The sequence below is a fragment of the Phyllostomus hastatus genome, unplaced genomic scaffold (assembly GCF_019186645.2).
Source record: "Phyllostomus hastatus isolate PE091 unplaced genomic scaffold, TTU_PhHast_1.1 phas_scaffold_21, whole genome shotgun sequence".
NCBI lineage: Eukaryota > Metazoa > Chordata > Mammalia > Chiroptera > Phyllostomidae > Phyllostomus > Phyllostomus hastatus.
Genome location: NW_025334017.1, coordinates 15287791 through 15312267, shown reverse-complemented (window position 1 = coordinate 15312267; position 24477 = coordinate 15287791). Strand labels below are relative to the sequence as shown.

Here is a 24477-nt window from a genome sequence, read left to right as displayed (position 1 = left end):
TACAAGACTTAAATATTTTTGTAATATTCTACTTGTACACATATTCTGTGCTTAAAAAAAAATCTTCCCAGCAAGGGAAAAATCCATGAAATGGAGAATTCTTAACTCTGAAAGGTCAAGAAGCTTCCTAAGACCTCATTTCTGACACGAACTCTTGGGTACATGAAGGATCATTGGGAATGTGTGAGACTTAACTGAAGCAAAATTTGTCTTTTCTGGATGACATCACTCTCCAAAACCCAAGACGATGCAGATATATTAAGAAAAAGAAATAGGAGGAGGAGGAGAAATTGAAAAACCCAAAGTTATTTTATACCAATTGTAATATTACAGTGTTGTAATATTACCAATATTAAGGACTTTTTTAAGTGAATGACTTCATACACAACCGTATCAGTTCCTTTTACTAATAATAAGGATGATAATAATGCTGCTCCGGCTAGCCAACTCCCAAAATTTGCCCATGCAAACATTTTATGGGAAAATAAATTTCATACAAGATATTCTACCTGTTTGCAGTAATGCTGAAGTTCTGAGCTAATGCTGAAAACCTGATGCACATTACCAAATTCATTAGCACACTATTTGGTAATGCTTCTATAAATACCATGTGTTCTGTGTAAATTGAATATACCTCAGGTTTCAGACCACTTTTTATAAGTGGACTTCAAATAGTGAATAAAGGACAGTGTGCATAGCAAACAACTCTACCCCCCAAGTGATGGAATGCAGCATTCACTTCAAGTTTTGTTGGGTTGTCTGCAATTTATTCACTTAATGAATTTTTAAAAAATACAATACCTGTTAGAGGCTAAGCACAGCACTGTTGAAGTATAGAGAAATGAAGGTATAGTTTATGGCTTAAAAGACTGTATAAAGAAAGGTGAAATAATGACACTGAGAAGTGAGTGTGATATTTGGTTGAGGATTTTTGCATGTTCATCAGGGATATTGGCCAATAATCTTCTTTAATGTAATGTGTTTGCCTGATTTCTCAATCAGGACAATAGTGGTGTTGAAAAATGTGTTGGAGCCATCTCTCCTCTTGATTTTTTTGAAATAGTTAGAAAAGAACAGTTTGTTCTTTTGTATATGTTATATTATTTTATTTTTTGTTAATTTTTCTTTGAATGTTTGGTAAAATTCACCTGTGAAGCCATCCAATGTAGGACTTTTGTTTGCTGTGCATTTTTTGTTACTGATTTGATTTTGTTGACAATGATTGGTCTGCTCAGATTACCAGTTTCTTCTCCATTCAGTCTTGGAAGATTGTGTGTTTCAAAGATTTTACTCATTTCTTCCTGATTGTCCATTTTTACATAGTTGTTTATACTATTTTCTTATAACCATTTGTATTTCTGTGTTGTCAGTTGTCTCTTGTCTGCACTGAATTCTGATTTGTTCACTTGGGCCTACTTCTTTTCTTGCTGAGTCTGGTTAACAGTTTATCAGTATTGTTTGTTTGTTCAGAGAACCAGCTCTTGGTTTCATTGATCTTTTGTGTTTTTTTTTAAATACTATATTTCACTTACTTTCACTCTGATCTTTATTATTTCCTTTCTTCTACTCACTTTGCACTTTGTTGTACTTTTTAAAGTTCTGTTAGGTGTAGTTTAAATAGTATATTTGGTATTTTTCTTATTTTTTGAGGCAGCATTGTATTCTATGAATTCACTTCTTAGGACTGCTCTCACTGTGTCTCATAGAGTTTGGGTTGCTGTGTTGCATTTTCATTTGTCTCAAGGTATCTTGTGATTTCTTCCTTGGTCTCACTGTTAACACATTCATTGTTCTGTTACATGTTATTTAGACTCCATGTGTTTTTCCATTTTTCTTTTGATTTATAATTTCATCTTATTGTGGTCAAAGAAGATGCTTCATATAATTTCAATCTTCCCAAATTTATGGGGACTTGTTTTGGTGCCTGACATGTGTGCACTTAGAAGAATGTGTATTCTGTTGCTGTGGGGTGAAATGCTTTAAAAATATCAATTAAATCCATCTAATCTTATGTGGCACTCTTGGCTGCTATTTCTTTGTTGATTGTATTACTGTCAAGCTCTCCCTTTATGTCCATCAAAATTTGCTCTCTATGTAAAGTGCTTGTATGTTGTACACCTCAGGCAGTCACCAAGTTGGGGCACGTTGTGTTAACCAAGTTAATACTAATACAGATTCAGATTTGGCACCAGTGCTGGGCTTGAAGATACTCAGCAGAAGTTTTAGTGGACACACAGACCAGCCACTACTGGTGTGGGGGCTGGGGGCCTTTGTAGAGGTGCTGGGGTCTAAGGGACTTATCACGGTGGAGGGAGTACAGTTTAACAAGCCAATGCAGATTCAGATTTCGTGGTTTGTGGGGATCGCTCAATCTAGGGACAATGGTGGCTGTCCCTCCAGCCTTCACCCTGAAGCCACACAACTCAGTTTCTCCCTGTATGTCTCTGGAAATCCCAAAGCTTCACCAGAATTCCTTGAGAGTCTTTTAATAAAGACTGAATGCAGGCTGAGGCTGTCTCACACTGAGAGGGCCTTGGGTCGTGGACAAGTAGGACAGGGTCTCAGGGAGTCCTCAGGGTGGAGCTAGTGGAGTTCACCAGGTTCACGCAGATTCGAATTTGGTAGTAAGGGGGATGAGCTCAACACAGGAAAGAGTGCCCATCACTGCCACGTGCCTGGGGACTGGGGACCTTTGTGGATGGCTCAGCACAGGGACAATGGCAACCATCTCTCCAGCCCTCTCCCCAAAGCCACACAACTCAGTTTCTCCCTGTACATCTATGACACTTTCCAAGCTGCTGTCCCTCAGCTGAAGCCAAAGGTGAGGACCTGTGAGTGTGAGTTTGTGCACTGGCCCTTTAAGAGTATGCCTAAATTTTCAGCAGCCTTCCATCTCACCCGACTGACTGAATCCCCCCTGATTTTATCACCAGATGTTACCTGGGTCCTCTTTTCCACACTGGTGTTCCAAGCTGGGGAGCCTAGTATGGGGATGAGGCCCCTCACTCCTAAAGGAGGTCCTTGTCAGTTGGGATATCCCTCCAGATTCTCAGCGACCACACACAGGAGAGGGGCCAGCTTGTTTCACATTTCTGCTCCTGCTGCCAGTCTCGACGTGCCTTTTTCTGTACATCCTTAGTTATAAAACTTCTGTTTAGCTAGCCATCAGATAGTTCTCCAGGTTCACTGTCCTATAATTTAGTAATTTTGACGTGGTCCTGTGAGGAGGGGCATGCAGCGTCCGCCTGCTCCTCCACCTTGACTGGCACCTACACACGTTATTAGTGTCTTCATGGAGACTCTCATGGCATTTTGAGTTAGTTTAAGAAAAGGCAAGAATGCTCGCTGTTTCCACCATGATTTAACACTACAATGGTGTTTGTTGTCACTTAATGTAACTGGATAAGAGACGTCACGAGTTACATCAATTCATAAAGAAGTAAAAGTATCTCTAGAGAATAGTAGCGACAAACCACATAGTGAAGTCAGTAAATTATCAGGATGTATTGTTAACATACAAAAATCAATATATTTTTAAATACAAACAGTAGATAGCTAGAGGTCAAAATGGTAAAATAAATCCCCTTTTATAATAGCAATAATGATGATTAAATACTTAGGAATAAACTTGACAAAAATGTGTAAAACCTATAAGAGAAAACTCTCTTACAAGACATAGAATTAGATTTAAACCAAAAAAAAAATGGCATCCCTATTCCTGGATAAGACAACTCCACATTATAAAAAATTTCAGTTTAACACAATCACATTAAAAATATAAACAAGTTTTTTTAATGCAACTATCAACTTGTCTGGTTGATATAAAGTTCATAGAAAAAAAAACAAACATACAGAAATAGTCAGGTACACACTAAGAACTAAAAAGTACAAAGGGGAGCTAGTCTTACCAGATATTAAAGCACACTATAAGTCCCCATAATTAAGGCAGGGCACTACTGCCATACGAATAAAATTATAGGCCAGTAGAACAGAAAAGAAAGTCCTGAGACAGATGAAAATAAGCATAGAAATAATAAAGCTGGCATCTTAAATCATGGAAGCAAACATAGGCTTTTTGATAAATGTTGCTGGCCCAACTGGGCAGCCACTTAGAAAAAAAATAAAACTAGATTCATATTTCACATCATATATAAGTATAAACTACATACTGATCTGAAAACTAAAGAAACAAATTATATAGATAGTAACTCAATAAATTTAACTAGAACAATATGATAAATTCCTCTGTAGATTCAATGCAGGAAAATGTTTTTTAATGCTGACTCAAAATCCAGGGCACTAAAAGAAACAATTCATAAATTTGAGTTCCTAACTCTTTAAGTGCATTGTAAAATAAAACCAAAGAAAAACTGCCTAATTAGAAGAAAAGATTTGCAACATATATCTCAGATAAAGAGCTAATATCCATAGCATATTAAGAACTCTTAAAATTCTAGGGAAAATCAGCTCTCAACCAACTGATACATAAATGGAAAGATACATGAACAGACAGTTCACCAAATTGATACAAAATGGTCTTACATGAAAATATGTTGACCCTCAGAATGATTTCCAGGATATATTGTTAAGTGAAGAAAGAAAGATACAAAAGAACACTATCTTTCACGCAAGAAAGAAAGCAAGTAAGAAAACAGGCAGGTATCTTCTCATTTTGCAAAGTGAAACACAAGAAGCACACACCAGAAATGAATGAGACGTTACCTCTAGGGGGTGAGTGAGACCAGAGTGGCAGCAGAAAGGCAGCAGACCTGGGGAGAAAAGGCTGGAAAGAGCGACTCTTCTCTGAGTGCACTTTTTAATAGCTCCGTCCTGATATTGTAGTCATTAAAACCAACAAAGGATAGGCTCACTTAATTTTTTTAAATCACAAAATTATTACTTGGCATGATGTCTGTTATTTCTTGGTTTTCAGATTCCTGATTTAACAGTTTATTTTTTAATTCAACAACTTTTCTGAGAATCTGTCATGTGCAGGGTTCTATGCTAAGTTTAATAAAGACTTTAAAATGGATGAAGATATTGTAATTAATCTGAAGAACCTTGTGCTCTAAACAGCGTCTTGTGTGGGAAAAAAAGACCAAAATATTTTGGATGTCCAGAAAGTTGGAAGAAATGCAAAAAAAAAAAACCCAATCCTCAAGGTAAAATCAGAAATTTTGTGCTATGAAGATAATTTGCTATAAGTATACTATTAATTTTAATTTCTTTATTATTTTATGTCATATTTTCTTCTAAAATAGCATAAGACAAGTTAAAATTAAAGGGATGGACATCTTAGAATCATTAAAAATTTAAAGTAATATATGCCATGTAAAGAATTGGAGAGAGAAATATGTGGGGAAAAAATAGGCAAATAAAAGCTAAAATTTAGGTGGGGAAAAAAATCTTATTTGTGAACTACCAGAAAAAAAGGCAAAGAAAAAGCACTGGTAAGTCACAGATGTCCTATTATATAATTTTATAAAGCAGATCATTTCATCAATCAAATGGGTGGCCAACCATCAAAGACCCTTAAGAATCTGTTTCTCTGACCTCTTGCTACACAAGAAACGGTGCGAGCCTCTAGTAGTAGGATTCTCTGCTCCTTACAGCTGACGGCATTTCCAGCTGATACACAGTCTTTGAACTGAACCAGATGTGATTGCTTCAAACACCTTAACAATGTAACTGTATTAACCTAAAGAATTCCATTAGTTAGACCTTCAAAGTGGGGGGAAATCAACCTGAAAATAATATACAAGCAAAGCAAACCAAAAGTAAATAAATAAAATGAGGTAAGCGGACAAACACCTTCCTGTGTTTGTACAAACTGGACACCTCGGAACTGCCCTCATATTCTGTGGATTTCACAGCTGACGGGGGGAAAGAAACAGGGATTGAGCAGCTGGATCCCAAAGACCTGACGGGCTTCAGGATTCCGACTGACTGTGGAGAGATGAGTTTAGAGGCCAAAGAAAGGCCAGCCACCTGCTTAAAACTTGGCTAAAACACAGGTCACGTATCCAGTGTCAGTGCTAAGGACAAAGGAAAACAGAGGTTTGAAGCCATAACTCTCCAGATTAGATTTTACTTGTAACAAAAGGTATTGAAATCCAAATTATTTTTATTATCTTCAATAATATCCCATTTTAGTCTGTGATTCTAGAGTTTCATTCTAGGAAATGAGACAACTTTCTTTTTAGTTCTCACACAAGGATATGCTTATTGATTTTTTTTTTAAAGGGAGAAAGGGAGAATGATGGAGAGAGGGGAGAGAGGGAGAGTGAACCATCTGTGTGAGAGAGAAACATCGACTGGTTGCCTCCCTAAACATTCAACTAGGGATCAAACCTGCAACCTAGGCATGTGCCGGACTGGGAATCAAACCTGCAACCTTCTGGTGTATGGGATGATGCACCAAGCTACTGAGCCACCCGGCCAGGGTGAGACGTTAGTTTTTTAATGATGTTAAAATCCTGGCTCTTATTTTTGTATTTTATCATTTTAATTTTAATCTAAATATGTTAAGATGATAACAAAATAGCTAGTGATTATTTTAAATTTATGGAAAATGGTAAAAATGAGCCTAAGCAGAAGGTTGCTGTGTCTAATTGCTAATTATATATGTTCTTAGATTTTAAAATATATCAGTAATAGAATGAGAAAGTTTAAATCTAACAAAAATAATAAATTTAAAGAGAAATATGAATGGATAATAATAGACCAGAAGAAATAGCAATACTATCTTTGCTCTGTTAATACAAAGATTTTTATTTTAAATAAACAGAAATTAGGAAAACCTATACCAAATCTACAGCAACATATCCATGTCTGAATAACCAGTTCATGAGGCTAATTATTCCTGAGATGGATACAGATGACGCGTCTATTAGAGGGCCTCACGCAGGGCGATCGAGGAGAGAAAGGCCACTATTTCTGCCTGTGCAAGACTCAGAATAGGTTGGTATCATCCATGATTAAAAATGTATAGCAAAGGTTATAGGGTACCTAGGCAACCAGTTTGTATTTCATGAAAGCACAGACATCAGCCATAGAAAACACCTATTGGCCTTCTAGTCTAGTAATCTCCTAGGCAAAGCTGCCACTCCGATGGCTTCTTTTCTGAAGAATTGTGAAGACTTGAGTTCTTACTCATTTCACATCAGGTTTTCTGTCCTTTCCACGTAGCTGGAAGCAAATGTGATTCTACGAAGTTTAAGTTCCTAACCTCTAGGTCACATCTTTCCTTCCTATCATTCAATTTCAGACAATCATCAACTATTTTTCTCTCTTCTTGGTGTTTACATCATCTTTGACCTTGTGTATAATGTTATACTGTAAAATAGGGCGTCCACCAACCCAGGAAATTCATGTCCACATAATTCAGTTTAAACTGAAAGAGTAAGCCGAAACACTTCTAAAACAGGAAATCAATAGCTAATAGTCAGTACTTGTCGACATGTATTTTATATTCATTTCTGAGTTATCTAATTTTGACAACTGACTAGAAACAGTGAACTATATGATCTGATGTTTTGAAAAAATAGACTAGAGCAGATCTGGCAAAGCACACACGCCTGGCGCTGAAAGGGGCAAAGACTGGTGCAGACAGACGGATGCACCAGCACCCACACCAGCAAGTCCATGGCACCAGCTAAACACCGTTTACTATTGATGTGGGCAGAATCGTCATCAACTGTGAAAACTGGGAAGGATCCTAGAAACAGCCATGTCTCCTTCCCATTATAACAATTCTCCTACAGCATTATCGCTGGGTGATGACTGCATCACCATGTGAACACGAGGCCTTCCTCACTGCCTCATAAGGAAGTCCAATCCATTGTGTGAAACACTTCCGAGAAAGCTTGTTCTTAAAAATCAAAAACTGCTTCTTTGTAACTTCTGTTTATTAATTCCAACTCATTTACTCAACCAGCACTTAGAGAGTAACTATTTTATGTAGCAGACCGTATTGTCATAACAACACACGCCCCCCAATCCTTCTAGACAGACACACCCATGAACATGAATAAAAATAAAACGCCAATTGCCTTTCCTTTGCTGCCATCTCAGTTTCTTCACCCCCACATCTCAGTACTGCTTACCTGAATCACACCACCCAAGAAGGAAACAGCTGCAGCAACACCGATCCTTTGCATCTCAAAGTCAGATAAGCCCAGCATGCTTGTGTTACTCTGTGCAGTTAGGTTCTGGCTACTCGGAGGGACAAGACGCTCCACTGCATTGGCTGATATTAAGGATGTCAAGGCAAAAGTGCCTAAAAGGAGGAATGGGGTGAGGAATCTCCTATTAGTAACAGACTCAATGAAAACTGTTGAAATCCACCATTAAAGTTGAATCTACATTGTAGACCCAAGCAGATCTATTAGAAACACTCTCCTCTACACTCCCACTCCTCTACTTTTTGTTCCACTCCATGGAACAAACAGAAAATTACCTACATATACACATTCCTTCAACTTATAGCCACACCCACTATTTGCTATTCCCTCCCAGGCCATACATGTGCCCACTTCTCTGCAAACCTGCATAAGAATGTCCTCTGGGCAGGGATTAAGATCATGGACTGGGTATAAATCCAGCATATCACCTTGAGTCAAAATTGCCTCATTTGTAAAATGAGAGTCAGATATCTACATTTCAGAGTTTTGGGAAATATATAAATAAGATTATAAGCATAAAAACCTCAGTAGGCTCAGTGGTGAAATATGAGTTCTTTGCATGAATCTGAAGCTCTTTGCCTGATATGCTTGCTCTTCCATCTCCCTATACATACTCTATTGTCTTCCAAGGTCTGGTTTCAATCCCATATTCATAAGGATTCATCCCAGATTCTGCAAGCCAGGTTTAATCTTTCTACTCTCTGTACTTTCATAGCAGATTAGACCCTTATTAGAGTGGACCTTTAATATAGTGTAACAACATGTTGTAGCCCATAAAATGATTACCGTATTTTGCCATGTATAAGTCACAGTTTTGCCCAAATTTTTGAGGGAAAAATAAGCATTCACATTATACATGGTTAGTACTAATTCCGTATCTATATAAATGTTTTTGGTTCTTTTATTTATGCTTATGTGTTAAAAGCATAACTCTAGAAAGCAATAAGGATCTGTATGCAAAATAATACCCTGGAGCACGATATTCGGTTTTGTTTCTAAATATAAAAAAATAATTGATTCAAGAAATTGAATTAAAAAATTAAAATGAAAGATATTTTCCTAAAAATTTGGTGCACATTACATATAGGAGCACATTATACATAGGAAAATATGGTATACCATTTCTGTCTATAGTGATTAGATAAAGTTCAATCATGGACTGTCCTGGCTTCACACAAATGTGGGACCATATCCAGTGTGTTTTCTTCCTGTCAAGAGTTCTGATCCCTCTCTCAGTAACAAAGTGGAAGAAGGAATTCCCACACACACATACATACACCATAATAAAATACAATAAATTGATTTTTAAATAGAAATATGTTATCTATATTAAATGTCTGAAGGAAACTTTTACTAAGATTCACTTGGTCCCTATGTTTAATATTATAGGAAAGTCAAAAATAATGATATTATTAAATTAATATTTATTACTGTCATATAAATAGGTAACTATACCACCAAAAGGCAAGAGAATAATTGTTCCTTTACTGATGCCATAGAAATTACATGTATTTTGAAATTTACAGGATTTACAGTTAGTAATATTTGTTAGTCTTATAAAAATGGCCATTTCAAAACCATGCCACCAGTAAAATGTCTATAGCAATTCTTTAAGAAATAAAGTGGTTTGTGTAAATGTACATTTATGTGTATATCAAGTAGTGTGTTTATGACATTATGAAAAATTTTTTGCCTTCTTCTTTTATCTTGTTTTTAACAGAGGAAATGCTTTGAAGTCAGCTCTAAAACAATCTGCTTTTTCTTGCTAATGACATATTTAAATATATTTTGAAAAATAAAATTTTTTTTAGGAAATTAGAGAGCAGAATAATTTAGAAATAATAGGCTTCAAAATCTTTTAATTCATTGCTGTGCTTTTTTATTTTTGTGTCAACACAAAGGAAAGTCCACTCATGAGCAACTGACTGTAAACAAGAAAAGTTGGGGCTTTAGATCTGGCCACAACTGGTTGTAATCCGTGCACCTGTGAGTTTAGTCTGTGTTATCACAGAAAACTTTCTGAATTTCAGGGTTTTTCTTTTTAACCCAAATACACAGATATTGTCTATTTTAAAATGCTGAGGTTCCAGTCAATATGGTGGTATTGCTAAACTTGGTACTTGAATCCTCCCACAACCACATCAAAATTACAACTAAACTACAGAAAAACCATCATTCAGAACCACCTGAAATCTAGCTGAAAAGAAGTCCAATGACTCCAAAACCCATGTTTTTAACCATCCCCTTCTATTATCAGACAACTGTACTTGTGACACTTCCAATTATATTTGGTAATGCAGAGTGAAACAAGGTAAAAGACATATTAATTAAAGAACATTATAGATTATAGCTTAGAAGAAATCTAAAAGATCAATTATGTGGAAAATATTTTTCAATATTTAAATCACTAAATTTTATATATTCTTTTCTTTACCCCTCAAAGTGCTTACTTTTCTCCATTTTATTGTAAATTCAGAACATTGTCCTTCTTTTATGGCTTTTTACAACTAAAAAATTCAGAGTCTTTAACAATAACCTGGTTACATAGTCATATAGTAATAAATCACAATATGTATGGAGTAGCTGAGGTACAGGAAGTTAAATGTCTTTGCCCTAATATTTGCTGAGTTTTTAGTAGTAAAGCTAGAAATGTAACCAATAACTAATGATCACCTCTGAGGTCCCTTTCATTAGTAAGATGAGAAGCAGAAACAGGAATTATTACCTGTGGCAACATGACGTCCCATTCCAAATATGGCGTAAGTGATGACAGGAAACAAAGACCCATATAAACCGAACACTGGGTGCACAGATGAGAGAATAGCAAAGGCCAACCCTGTGAAGAAGACCAGCATAATTCAGACCATCTTATAACCCCCAAATATAGTCCATTAGAAACTAGAATGAATCTAGATTTATTTCATGACAAAATAAACCATAATTTAATTATTCCATTTGCTCCATGAGAGATAGCATCATGGTCCTAAATAACAGATAATTCACTCATTGGTTTATATTTCAATTATAAAAATCATTATTTTCGGAATGCTGTGTTTTTCCTTGATTACAGAGGCAAGGTCACTAAAACAAAACAAAGCAAAAACAATAACAAAAACCAGGGATGGATCCTAGCTGGTAGAAACAGATTTATGATACTATATAAGCCACACACTTTATCTTCACACTCACTGCCTACCTATTTTGTTGCAAATCTTAATACATATTATATAAATGGCCATTTAATGTGCAAATCAGCAAAGAAAATCAGAAGTGTTGAATGAAGCCTGGAAGTACAGTGGAGAATGGGTCATGGGATGAGGGGAAACGGAGAAAAAGGGAAAAGCCAGCAGAGTGTTACTAACTCCTTGGTATATTTTTGTGGGGGCTGGGCAAGGACACTTTAGACCTATTTAGTAATATTAGGTTGCTATTGTTCCTGGAGAAAAGTACTAGCAGGAAGACAATGATTCAGGGAGTCAAGTTAGAACTTGGTAGCTAATGCTAGGGTTTCACATCCTCAAGCCTGAGACCATGCAGAAGAATATTTCCAGACAAGCCTTTAATTTTTACAATGTAGTACGTATGCTTCGGGAGTTTCCACTTATTGTTCCACATGTCACTAAGCTGCCCTCAAGAGTGCAATGAAGCTGAGCTTCCACGCATGCGTTTTTGTGCTAATAATGCCACACATTCTACATAATTATAAGGAACATTCATCTTTTCTGTGCAGCCCACAATGCTGTGGCAGCATAGAATTTTCATGATTAAGGAACAAAATTCTAGGTGATCCCTGGGAATTATAAGATAAAACATTCTCGTATTGCTTCTGGGTGGATTGAGTTCTTACATGACAAGTCATGCATTGTAAGTCTCCACCCTGTTGCAGTGCTTGGGTTTTCAAGTTAGGAACAAAGGAACTATTTCTCCCAAAGTCGTCATCCAGGCTAAAATGTAAAATAAATACTCTACAAACAAGAGTCTTATACTACTTAGCTTGCCAACTATATTGATGACATGTTGTAAGTCAATGGCATTCTCTAGAATGTTTGCTCATCTTTAAAACACATTCTGTAGTGAGATCTTATAAGACGTCAGTTAAAGAGCATTGTGGTAGATGCTGACTATAACAGCCATTGTCTAATATTAGAAATGAGAGAGCCCACGTTTTTGGTATTTTAAAAAAATACAAATGTTTTCTAAAAACTCTATGAACGTGGTTAAAAATAATCTAAATCGTCTCTTTTTTCTTTGAAATGAACACATCTACATTTATATTTATTTACTTTGGGGAAGGGCAATCACCCCTTTATCAGTCTGAAACAGTCTATGGACTCCTTCCCAAGAGGAAAGGGAACCCTAGTGCATTGTTGGTGGGATTGCAGACTGGTGCAGCCACTGTGGAAAACAGTATGGAATTTCCTCAGAAAACTGAAAATGGAACTGCCTTTTGACCCAGAAATTCTGCTGCTAGGATTATAACCTAAGAATCCTGAAACACCAATCCAAAAGAACCTATGCATCCCAATGTTCATAGCAGCACAATTTACAATAGCCAAGTGCTGGAAGCAACCTAAGTGCCCATCAGTAAATGAATGGATCAAAAAACTATGGTACATTTACACAATGGAATTCTATGCAGCAGAAAGAGGGAGTTCCTACCCTTTGCAACAGCATGGATGGAACTGGAGAGCATTATGCTGAGTCAAATAAACCAGGTGGTGAAAGACAAATACCATATGATCTCACCTAATCAACAAAACAAACAAGCAAAATAGAACCAAAGACACTGAAATTAAGAACAAACTGACAGTAATCAGAGGGGAGAGGGGAGGGAATGATAGAGGGGAAAGGGTGAAGGATTTCTATTCAGAAACTATTATAGAAACTATTATAAAGGACACATGGACAAACACAAGGGGGGCTGGGAACAGGGGAGGATGGTGGGGAGGGATGGGGGAAAAGGCAGAAAACTGTACTTGAACAACAATACAATTCAAAAGTATTTAATAATAAAAAAACAACAAAGATCAGTAGAGTAAAAACAGGTATTTGTTTCTAGTTTTGTGCTATGATGCAAAAGCAAAAACTATCTCTTCTTTCTTCTGATTTTTGTAAAGAAATGGAGCCTGTAACGTCTGCCAGTATTGTATTCACACAAACATAAAGCCATAATATCTACATGCCTTCCTTACTCTACCTTGTACTGTAGTTATTTTCCCTGTAACTTCACCTTTCAGTCTGAAACCTGCATGGGTGAAAGCTAAATGCAAAAGTAATTTGAAGAGAGGATATTTGATCCTTTCTAAAGAAATGTCTCCAATTATTAATAATATTGGTATTATGAATATGTCTAGTTATTTTGGCAGTACAGATTGTAAAGTATAAAATATTAAGAGTGTTGACTTTGGAATCAAGTCCTGACTCCATCACTTATTAGGTATGAGGTCCAGGAAAAATTACTTACTTTCCGAAGCCTCCATTTTCTTATGTGGAAAATGGAGAAGAGACTGCTGTCTTAGGATTGTGTTAGGATAGGGGAATATAACGTATATAAGGAGTTTAGCACAATGCTCCTTATAATGTTGCGACATTGCACTTTTTAAAAGAAGATTTTATTTATTTATTTTTAGAGAGGAGAAGGGAGGGAGAGGGAAAGGGAGAGAAGCGTCACTGCATGGTTGCCTCTCAAGCGCCCCCTATGGGCCTGCAACCCAGTCATGTGCCCTGACTGGAAATTGAACCAGTGACCCTTTGGTTCACAGGCCAGTACTCAATCCACTGAGTGACACCAGACAGGGCATATTTCACTTTTTATACCTCCATAGTAGGTAAGCATGAGAAAGTTTGAGAAAGTTGTTTTTAAGAGGATAGGGGTACTTTTAGAAGAATGAGTCTTTTCATATACCAACACAAAATTTTAAGGTCTTTCTAGTGATGTAGCCTTGTCCAGTCATGGGTAGACTTACTTTCAAAAGGAACAGTAGCAAGATCTATGACTTTATAAGACACAATGGGTGACCTTTGTGCTTCTCGTCAGTTGGGATCTGCCCAGTTTTTCTTCATAACTAATGTAATATATAAATCATAAAATAAAATTCCTCAAAATCTATACTCAGATAGAAGCCATACAATTAACTAGTAATGACTTACATATAAATGATATCACTAATGACATATCACAGGTAATTTTATTATATTCTCAAACTTCTTCATTAACCTGATATTTTACAAAGGTGAAAAAATTTAGTTTTAAATATATATTAGTCTTTTATTTCACATTAAGTTAAAGCAAAATAAGTTTAAAAAATATACTCAGACTATCTGGTGACAAAGCCCTAGTAAATTCATCACCTAAGTTTCAAAGTAGCAGTGTCTCATTTGAATAAAATTAAATAAAAACAAGGCTGCAAAAGCCCTAACCTGTTATTTATTCTGCTTTTTAATGAAAGATCACTGTGTTTTGCTGTTAACAAAATAGTCATTAAAATGTAATACAAGACTATTTAAAAATATTTAAACCCACAAAATGGTAGTATTATGGATCTTAATGTAAAGCCACTAGTGCAGATGTTTCTAATCTGCATTAAAAGCACAAATAAACAAACAAGTTTGTTTCAGCTACAGAACAAATCAGTTAAAAGAGTGCATATAGTTTAATGGTATGAATAATAGTTCAAGACAGGGAGGTAGTGAAACTGCAAGGAAATACAAATCTACAAAGTCTGTGCTAAGGAAAGCGTTCCAAATTCTCAAGGCTGAGAAGTCAGTTGCTTTCCTTGCTACAGTTAGAAAATGATTAATTGAATCAGTCAAAAAATACAATGAGTATACTTTTAAGGAAAACACACACACATACACACACACTCATACATGTGGACACTAGTTAACTAAAAGTTTTTACCAAGAGAAACACCTATCTAAACCCAGCATATCATTTAGAATCTGCCTTAGGAAAATTAAAATGAGACTTCTCACCAGTTTAAATTTCTTATTGAGAAATACAGTGTACGATGTGATTCAAAATTAAATCAGCATGCACAATAAACATAAGCTCTAAGGACATACAGGATTCTCTATATATTTATACATATATTCAGTATAAAAGAGTCAATGTGTTTATTTCCCCAAAATTAATTCAATATTAATTTCATTAGCTAAATTGTAGATCTGAGGTCACAATACTCTCCCACTAAAGCAAAGTGACATCTGTTCTGCATAAAGCAGGAAAAACGAGTACAGTACATTACCTTGTGTTACCTGTTGAACTGCCAACATTATCCCAGACACAGTGTCTGGGGGCAAGTCTTCTTTCAGATTGTAATGTAGTGCCCATTCCAAAACAGGTAGCCTCCTTCTGCCCCACTGTTCCAAGTCTTCACAATGGGGGTTCTTCATCCTGCTCCAGAGCACACTCTTCTTTTTCCTCTTTGTCCCTGTCATTTTTCAGAACCTTTCTTGTACGAAACAAAAGTTTTCCTCCTTTCAGTGTGAGGCTCCAATTCGTCTGTGGTTTATAACGTCAACGCTATGCAAAAAACAAATCAATAAAAAAAAGAGAGATAAAGATTAACAGACGAACTTAAATATATGCAGCTGGGCTGTACGTATTATTGCAGTGCAGCTAATCATTCCAGATAAAAATACAGATTAAAACCTTGAATTCTTACCTGAATGATATGGGGAAATGGTTCCTGTTACTATTTTTCCGATCTTGGAAAAGGAATGGGTTCAATGTTAAGTTGGTCTACAGCTCTCTCACCAGTAAATTCCCTTATATTCACTGTAGTCTTAAATTTTGGCTCCAATCCCAAAGGCCAATGTAGCTCTGGGTGTGTGTTGGAAGTGGGCTGGGCCATGCTAATGAAAACAGGAAGCATTCAGCTAGTTAAGACTCTTCCTATAAGCTATGCAAAAACATAAAACTGCCAGAATGGTCTGGCCTGTGGGGGGCGGGAGGCGGGGAGGGTGGGAATCAGAGAATCTGTACTTTACCAATTTAGGAAGTATACATTTTCAGCTCTACAAAATTCAGCAAAATAAGAGGGCATTGCTAAATGCCCTATCTTTTTCAGTCCCTGGTAGGTGAGATTTTCATTCACAAAAACAATAGTTATTTGTATTATATACTTCCTTTCAAAAGTTTACATATATACTTATATATATATATAATATGTATATATACTGAGTATATTTTACTCCCATAATCAAAATTCACAATACATTTTTTCAAAACATATCTAGGTAATAAATTCAAATCTATGCTGGCAAAGTAAGAATAATTGAAAGCTTGACTGAAATCACAATTGCAGTTCCACTGAGGAAAAAAGAAAACTTTGCACCTTGCTTGGACTCTCTGTTTCAGTAGATAATTACATTCACCATATGCTACATACTGACTCTTCAGCATATCTCTATACTACTTTCCTTAGTTCCCCGGTCTCTTGCCTGGATCAAACACAGACTCAATACTTACCTTTTCCATGAAACATTCTCTGGTTTCCCCTCAGCTCTGTTCTTGCTGTACACCCAACATCCAGGTAACCCTTATGCTGTTCTTGGGTGTACAGCTATAGTCATTCTCATTGTCTATTGGTTTTCTTTCTTGAAATCTATTTCATGTGATTTGATCCAGTCAGGCTAATGAGATTGTAAATTCCTTGTGAGTAGGGATTATTCACATAACTTGCTTTGCCACCTTCCTAGGATCTAATGAAAGTTCTGCAGACGTAGGATCCAGTCATTAGGTATTAATATGTGAATTGAATGCCTGCACTCCTGAAATTACCCAAGAATGATGTAGTCTATCTCAGCCTGGTTCCAGGCTATGCTGGTAGCCTGAAAATCAGTGGAGACAGAAAAATAGTTAGAGATAACAATGGGTAAAATAAGGAGAGATTTTATTTTACTTGCTGGCCTTCTCCCCATTCCCTCACAATATATGGAAAGGTCCATCTCTTTCCAACACAATTACTTTTCTTACAGAATCTGTATAATGGAAAGGGGAAAAACTAGACAGTGAATGCAAGAGACAGGGGGAATGGAAACAGAAAACCTCATGGCCTGGGGTTTTAGAGAGTTTCAGAGGGTTAGCATGTAAGAGCCTGTGGAACAATTATGAAGTATGAGGTAATTGAGCCAGGCTCAAATAAGGAAAGAGTCTTCTAAGAAACAATATTCAGGTTATACATTGGATCACCTTTAATCGTTTTTGAGAGATCCTAGTTAAGACTGAAATTCTCCTCACGTTACTTTTTTATTAAATGTATTTAGTTAACATTGGTTAATAATATCATGTAAGTTCCAAGTGTACATTTCTATGATACACAATCTGGATATTGATGGTGTGCCCTCCACCCAAAGTCAAATTATCTTCTGTCACCATGAATTTGACCCCCTTCACCCATTACTACCTTCTCACATTACTTTTGACTGTGGCATTATGTTTCTTTGAACATGATCTGTATGGGGACTGGGACACCTAAAATACTGATTTATAGCCAGGTTACATTTGGAAATACAGACTTATAAATCTTGGAGGACATCAACTCCAAATCCGTGCTTACTCAGTCCATGGTCAATCACCATGGCTTTGTGTACTTTCTGTCAGGGATCAGTAGGGCAAAATGTGGACCATGTGCACTTGGACAAAAATTCAGAAGCCATTTATTTGTCCTAATATTTTCTATTCATTTTTTCTGATTTTTATATAATCAATTTACTACTATAAAACAGAAACTTTTAGAAAGTATAGAAAAGTGTTAAAAAAGAAAAATATTTTCTATAACCACATTGTTGATTAAAATTTAGGTATAGGTGGGCTGGGATAGGAGTAAAGGACAGAAAACTGTACTTGAACAAGGATTAAAATAAAATTTTAAAAAATGTAGGTATAGTTTACACTCTAGTTTTTCTCATCTATGACATGTTTTTCTTCATATAGCTAAGATATTGCTGTATGCATAACTTTGGATTTTACTGAGCATTATATCATAAGCCTTTGCCACATCATGAAAAATTCTTAGAGAACACCATTCTTTTAAATGACTGCACTATATTTCTTCATAAAGATGTACCATAGTTTGTACACCCATTTTCTGAGGAGTAAATACTTTGGTTCTTGCAGGGTTTTATTTTGTTTCGTTTCACAGATAATACTGGGATTCACATCTTTGGGCATAAATCTGTAACCAGATTTCTGACTATTTCCTTAGAAGTGGAATCATTAGGAGATAACTAACCAGCAAACACTCATCACTAATGATGCCATTTTCATTAGTGTGTCTTGTTCCAGTGCTCCAATGAGGCACTTTGGGGCTAACACCTTAGACCAGCTCAGATGAATAATAAACTCATCCTGTAAGTAGTCTCATTAGGACATTCTTCAACCTGTCACGTGTTGGCTTCACAACACTTGATGAGATCTATTTTCTGGATTAATTAGAGCACTTGGGCTTACAATTTTCTGGGACCTTGAAGTCATGGAACATAATTTTCATTTGAGCTAGTTTTTACTTGTTGGTTCACATTTCATATCTGACAACGTAATTCCAATGTGGGCTACCAGTAATGTCTTGTTACCATCAGGCACACAACAACATTCGAAAGCTCTCAACGCTCAGGCTTATTTCTTTTAGGAAGTCAAAATGAATGACTAAGTATAATTCAAGCAGTGGACTCCAGTAGAAAAAGAAACAGTGAATAATTACAAGTTTATAATTTATTGAAGATATAGACAAACAATTTTAGTTTATAGAAAATTCAAAATGTTAAGAGGCTTTTTAAGCCTTTCATGAAGCATTTCTTTCACTTTAAGAAGTAACATACAGGGAATACAACCAAAGTTCTCTTTCTCCCCATTCATTAACAGCATAACTCAAATTTGCCCCAGAAGTTGCAAGATGTACATTACACATAGATTTCAATGATATTTTGTACCATATTCACTATATTATTGGCAGTAAAATATACACACACTAGAGCTGATAAATCAAACCCCAGGGCACATTACTGTTTATTCATGTCAATAGGAGAACAACAGCAACAACAGCAACAACAACAACAACAACAACAACAACAAATATTTAAAGTATTGCACTATGGAGCCATAAAGTAAACAACATATTGGCAAGCAAAGCTGAAATTTCATGCCAACTTTTCAAGGTCTTTGAGGTGTGGATTTAGATAAGTGAAATAGCAAGGGAGAAAATACTGATAAATGTTATTTGTTAGTGACTAAAATTCTTTCATTAATTTCAAGATGACTTGAATAATGGGTATATTTCAACAATTTTAAGATTTTATTTAGTTTTAGATAGAGGGGAAGGGAGGGAGAAAGAAAGGGAGAGAAACATAGATGTGAGAGAGAAACATCACTTGGTTGCCTCACACATGTCCAAACCAGGGCCCAGACCCACAACCCAGGCATGCATGCACCCTGGCCAGGAATCGAACCAGTGACCCTTCACTATGCAGTATGAGCCCAACCAACTGAGCCACAATGGTCAGGGAAACAATTTTAAACTGAGTTTTTAATATTCCTTAGTGAATTAAAAGCATAAAGGAAAAACATGATATATGTCTCACTTCCCATCATTATTCAATTAGAATAGAATGTTTTCTTCTTCTCCTAGGTGGACAGTCTTATCCAGTTTATAATTTTTTGCAAACTGGTCTACTTACTCAAACTCCACATTTTATAATAACCCAAACCTATTTCCATCTCCCTTTTTTGAACCCCAAATTCTTATTTGCACTACAGCATTATTTATCCTCAAAAATTGGTCATGTACCCCTGTTTAGTTTGGAGACCCACATGCCAACTCCATTCTTCTTATTCAAACTCAAAGGTTTGCTGTGTCCTTAAGTGATCCTGAAATTTCTAAACTCTTGACTTTATCTTCTGGTATTTATCTTCTATGTTTTTAATTTGGTCAATATAAAGTCACCCATATCCTGCGCCAATATGGATGAATCAGTTCTTCAGCTGAATTACTGAAATGAGGAGCTGAGGATTCTGGAGAAGTGCGCACATGCTCACTCAGCAACTTTGTATAGATCTGTTAGTGATATCTGCCATGGGCACAGGTGGGAGTGTACACATACCAGTACTGCTCTAGAAATATTTAATCTAAGGCAATTATGGAAGTTAGCAGAAATATTTTCTCATATTTGCATCTATAAATAACTTTTAACAAATTGTGGGTCTCATTCCAATTTATAAAAACAGGGTTTTATTGTACCTAGAAACTTGAAACTAAAGAGAGAAATGATGAATATGCTTAGTAGCACACAGTATTTATGCCTATCAATTTTTTCCATTGTCTATAGAAAAGGAATTGCTTTTGGTAGGCAGTCTACTAACCTGTAACAAAAGAAAATGTTCACCTAATTAAATAAATTTTCCAACAGTCTTCAATACAATGAACATTCTTATTTGAAGTCTCTTTTTCAAAAGTTATACAAGATGATCAGACTGTTTTCTAATACATCTCCATGGGTTACCTGACCAAGGAAGTCCCAAGAATGAGGGAGCATTATATTTTAGAAGACAACATAATTAGGATTGTAAAACCAAGGACAAAACATTTAAGAGTTCAAGGTCTCACCTGTCTGCTGGAACTGATTCCTGAGATTAAGAATAAGGCACATTGAGGACTTGCAGCCAAAATGGAGATGTAAGTGAATACACTTTGCTTCCTCACACAGACAGAAGGACAACAACAAATTTAAAAACAAAAAACAACCAGAACTACCAGAAAATCAAACTATATGGACGTCCGGCGACCAAGGAGTTAAAGAAGAAACATTCATCCAGACTGGTAGGAGGGGTGGAGACAGGCAGCCAGGGTGGAGGAGGACACGCCAAAAGGCAGCAGACTGGGTGGGTGATACAGTGGCTGGTGGACCAGGTGGTCCCACATTCATGTGAGGATAAGATAGGAGAAACAAATGGGAAGCAAGACAGACCATGCAACCCAGAGTTCCAGTGTGGGAAATTAAGGCCTCAGAACTTCTGGCTATAAACCCTGTGAGGCTTGCAGCACAGGAGAAACTCCCAGCTTCACAGGAGAGTTCATTGGAGAGACCTACAGGGCCCTAGAACATACACAGACCCACCTACCTGGGAATCAGCACGAGAAGGACCCAATTTGCTTGTGGGTAGCAGGGGGAGTGACTGAAAGCAGGATGAGAGTTGAGAAGGCAGCATTGTTCCCTTTCTGGCCCCTCCCCCTCATACAGCACCACAACTTAGTGAAGTAGGTTGCCCCAGCCTGGTGAATACCTAAGGCTTTACCCCTTACAACATAACAGGTTTACTAAGACATAAAAATAAGGCCCAAATGAAAAAACAGATCAAAATTTCAGAAAAAAGAACTAAGCAATGAGGAGATAGACAACCTATCAGATGAAGAGTTCAAAACACTGGTAATCAGGATGCTTACAGAAATGGATGAGTATGGTCACAAAATAAAGGAAGAAATAAAGTCTATACAAGTGAAATAAAAGAAATTATACAGGGAACCAACAATGAAGGGAAAGAAACCAGGACTCAAATCAACAATTTGGAACAGAAGGAAGAAATAAACATTCAACTGGAGCAGAATGGAGAAACAAAAATTTTTTAAAATGAGGAGAGGCTTAGGAACCTCTGGGATAACTTTAAATATCCCAACATCTGAATCATAGGAGTGCCAGAAGGAGAAGAGGGAGAGCAAGAAATTGAAAACTTATTTGAAAAAAATAATAAAGGAAAACTTCCCCATTCTGGTGAAGAAAATAGTCTTACAATTCCAGGGAGCTCAGAGAGTCCCAAAGAAATTGGACCCAAGGAGGAACACACCAAGACACATCATAGTTAAATTACCCAAGATTAAAGACAAGGAGAGAATCTTAAAAGCAACAAGAGAAAAGGGGACAGTTGCCTCCAAAGGAATTCCCATAAGACTATCGGCTGATTTCCCAAAAGAAACCTTGCAGGCAAGAAGTGCCTGGAAAGAAGTATTTGAAGTCATTAAAGGCAAGGACCTACATTCAAGATTACTCTATCAAGATTACTCTATTACACTCAAGATTACTCAAGATTACCTGCAAAACTATCATTTAGAATGGAAGGGCAATGTGTGAGTAGTTGTGGTCAAGTGGTTAAGGTGATGGACTAGAATGGAAGGGCAGATAAAATGCTTCCCAGATAAGGTCCAGTTAAAGGAATTAATCATCACCAAGCCTTCATTATATGAAATGTTAAAGAGACTTATCTAAAAAAAAAAAGATCAAAAACTATGAAGAGTAAAATGACAACAAATTCACAACTATCAACAACTGAACCTAAAAAAAAAAACAAAAAATAAGCAAACAACTAGAACAGGAACAAAATCACAGAAATGGAGATCACATGGAAGGTTATCAGTGGGGAAGGGGAGGGAAAGAATGCAGGAAAAGGTACAGGGAATAAGAAGCATAAATGGTAGGTACAAAATAGACAAGGGAAGGTTAAGAATAGTACAGGAAATGAAGAAGCCAAAGAACTTATATGTATGACCCATGGACATGAACTGAGGAGGGAATGCTGGTGGGGAGGAGGCACGCAGGGTGGAGTGGGATAAAGGGGAGAAAAAAAAATGGGACAACTATAATAGCATAATCAATAAAATGTACTTAAAAATAATAAAGCAAATTTCATATATGATCTTTCCCACATTCTAGTCAACATATTGAACAGGTAATGCTCAAAACTGAAGGTAATGAAAGTGCCTGTGTCACAGTCGCAGCTGAACCTGATGACCCATCTCATGCACAAGTATTCTCATGTCCCACCTTCACTCTGATGAAACCACAGAGACCAGCTGAAAGCAGAGAGCTTATCAACTCATTCACAAGTCCGAAAAAAAATCAAGAAACCCTACCACAAGAACATGCCTTTTATTCCTGTCAGCCCCAAGATAATCACCAGTTAAGGAGATTAGGGAGGGAAGGCTAGATAGAATACAATTCCTTTCCTGTTAATCTTAATTTGTTTGACAAATCCAGTTTCTTTATAATTTAATCAGATTGAAAATAAAAAGGAACGAATAGATGCATGAATGTAGTGTGGATAGAAACCACATAAAATGGCAAAAAACAACAGAGGCCAGAAAATGTCAAAAAGGAGTATTTTTATGGGGCTGGGTATATGGCAATGCCATTATAACCATGGCAATAAAGACTGAATATCTGAGAATTGACTACCAGAAGGTGATGGTCTGTCACAAGAAGGGAAATAATACGGGGAGACTGAAATAAGGGATTAAAGAAGGAACATTGTCAAACACAGAGGGGAAAAGAGAGAAAGACGAGGACTAAGAAAAGTATGGAATTTAGCAATTAGAAAGTAGTTGAGTAACTTTTGGGAGATAGTAACTAATGGGTACAGGTTGTATTTGTTTAAAAAGTCAGTGGATGATTAAAAAAAATAGGGGCAACTCTTTCAAGAAGTATAACCAAAGGGAACTTGAGTTTTTTTGAGGTAGAAATCTCTAATCATTTTTATAGATGGGAAAAAACGTGGTAGAGAGAAAAGGGGTGAAAATGAAACAAGCATGATGATGCCAGGTGGAGTACGTCCAGAAAGGAGTAGCAAGGAAATGACCACAGGGTCATCCCCTAAAAGGGCAAATCTAGATATTCCTTAGACATGAACCAAGGGCTGTTCAGAGAGAAGGGAAAGAGTCCTAGACAGAAAGAAAACTGAATTTTTGTTAAACTGGCCCAAATTAACTGAAATCATAGCAAGGCCATGTTGCCAAATTTAGCAAATTAAAACAGAAGATACCTAGTTACATTTGAGTTTCAGATAAACAAAGAATAAGTTTTATTTTTAAATGTAGATATGCTCTTGCAACATATTTATATTAGAAAAATCAATGTGTTTGTTGTTTATCAGAAATTCAGATTTTTCCATAAGGCATATTTGCAAGAAGTCATTTATCTGAAACACAAAATTAAATAGGCATCCTGGGTTTCATCTAGTGATCCTAAATTCAAGTTATCCTCTGTGCAATATATATATATTAGCCAGTATATAAAACAGGCACAGAGTTTTTCCACTCTCACAAACACCTTTAAAAGTAATGGAAAGAAAGCCATATTATGTCCATGTTAAGCCACCCCCCTGTTTTTCCCCACCCCAAGCTTTCTGTGCAGCACTCGCAGGGCAGGAGGGGCCGCCAGATAGGGTGCGAACTCTAGTCTTGCCACTTCTTAGCCTTGCCATCTTTAGCATGTTTGGTTGTCAGAAGGGCTGAATGAGATAATTTAC

At 36.5% G+C, this 24477-nt stretch overlaps 1 protein-coding gene across 3 annotated transcripts in view; it reads right to left on the bottom strand.

Annotated features, from left to right (window-relative positions):
• SLC26A7 (solute carrier family 26 member 7) overlaps positions 1–24477 on the bottom strand; it is a 94349-nt gene that overhangs the window by 59851 nt on the left and 10021 nt on the right. For 2 of the 3 annotated variants that reach the window (XM_045861530.1, XM_045861528.1), the window contains exons 2-4: positions 15431–15708; positions 10909–11019; positions 8106–8278 (exon numbers count right to left, since the gene is read on the bottom strand). In XM_045861530.1, the coding sequence (XP_045717486.1) occupies positions 8106–8278; positions 10909–11019; positions 15431–15623 (477 nt within the window). In that variant the 5' untranslated portion in view covers positions 15624–15708. Of the gene's footprint in view, positions 1–8105; positions 8279–10908; positions 11020–15430; positions 15709–15850; positions 15985–24477 lie in introns of those variants that run through there. The other variant, XM_045861529.1, reaches the window with a different exon arrangement.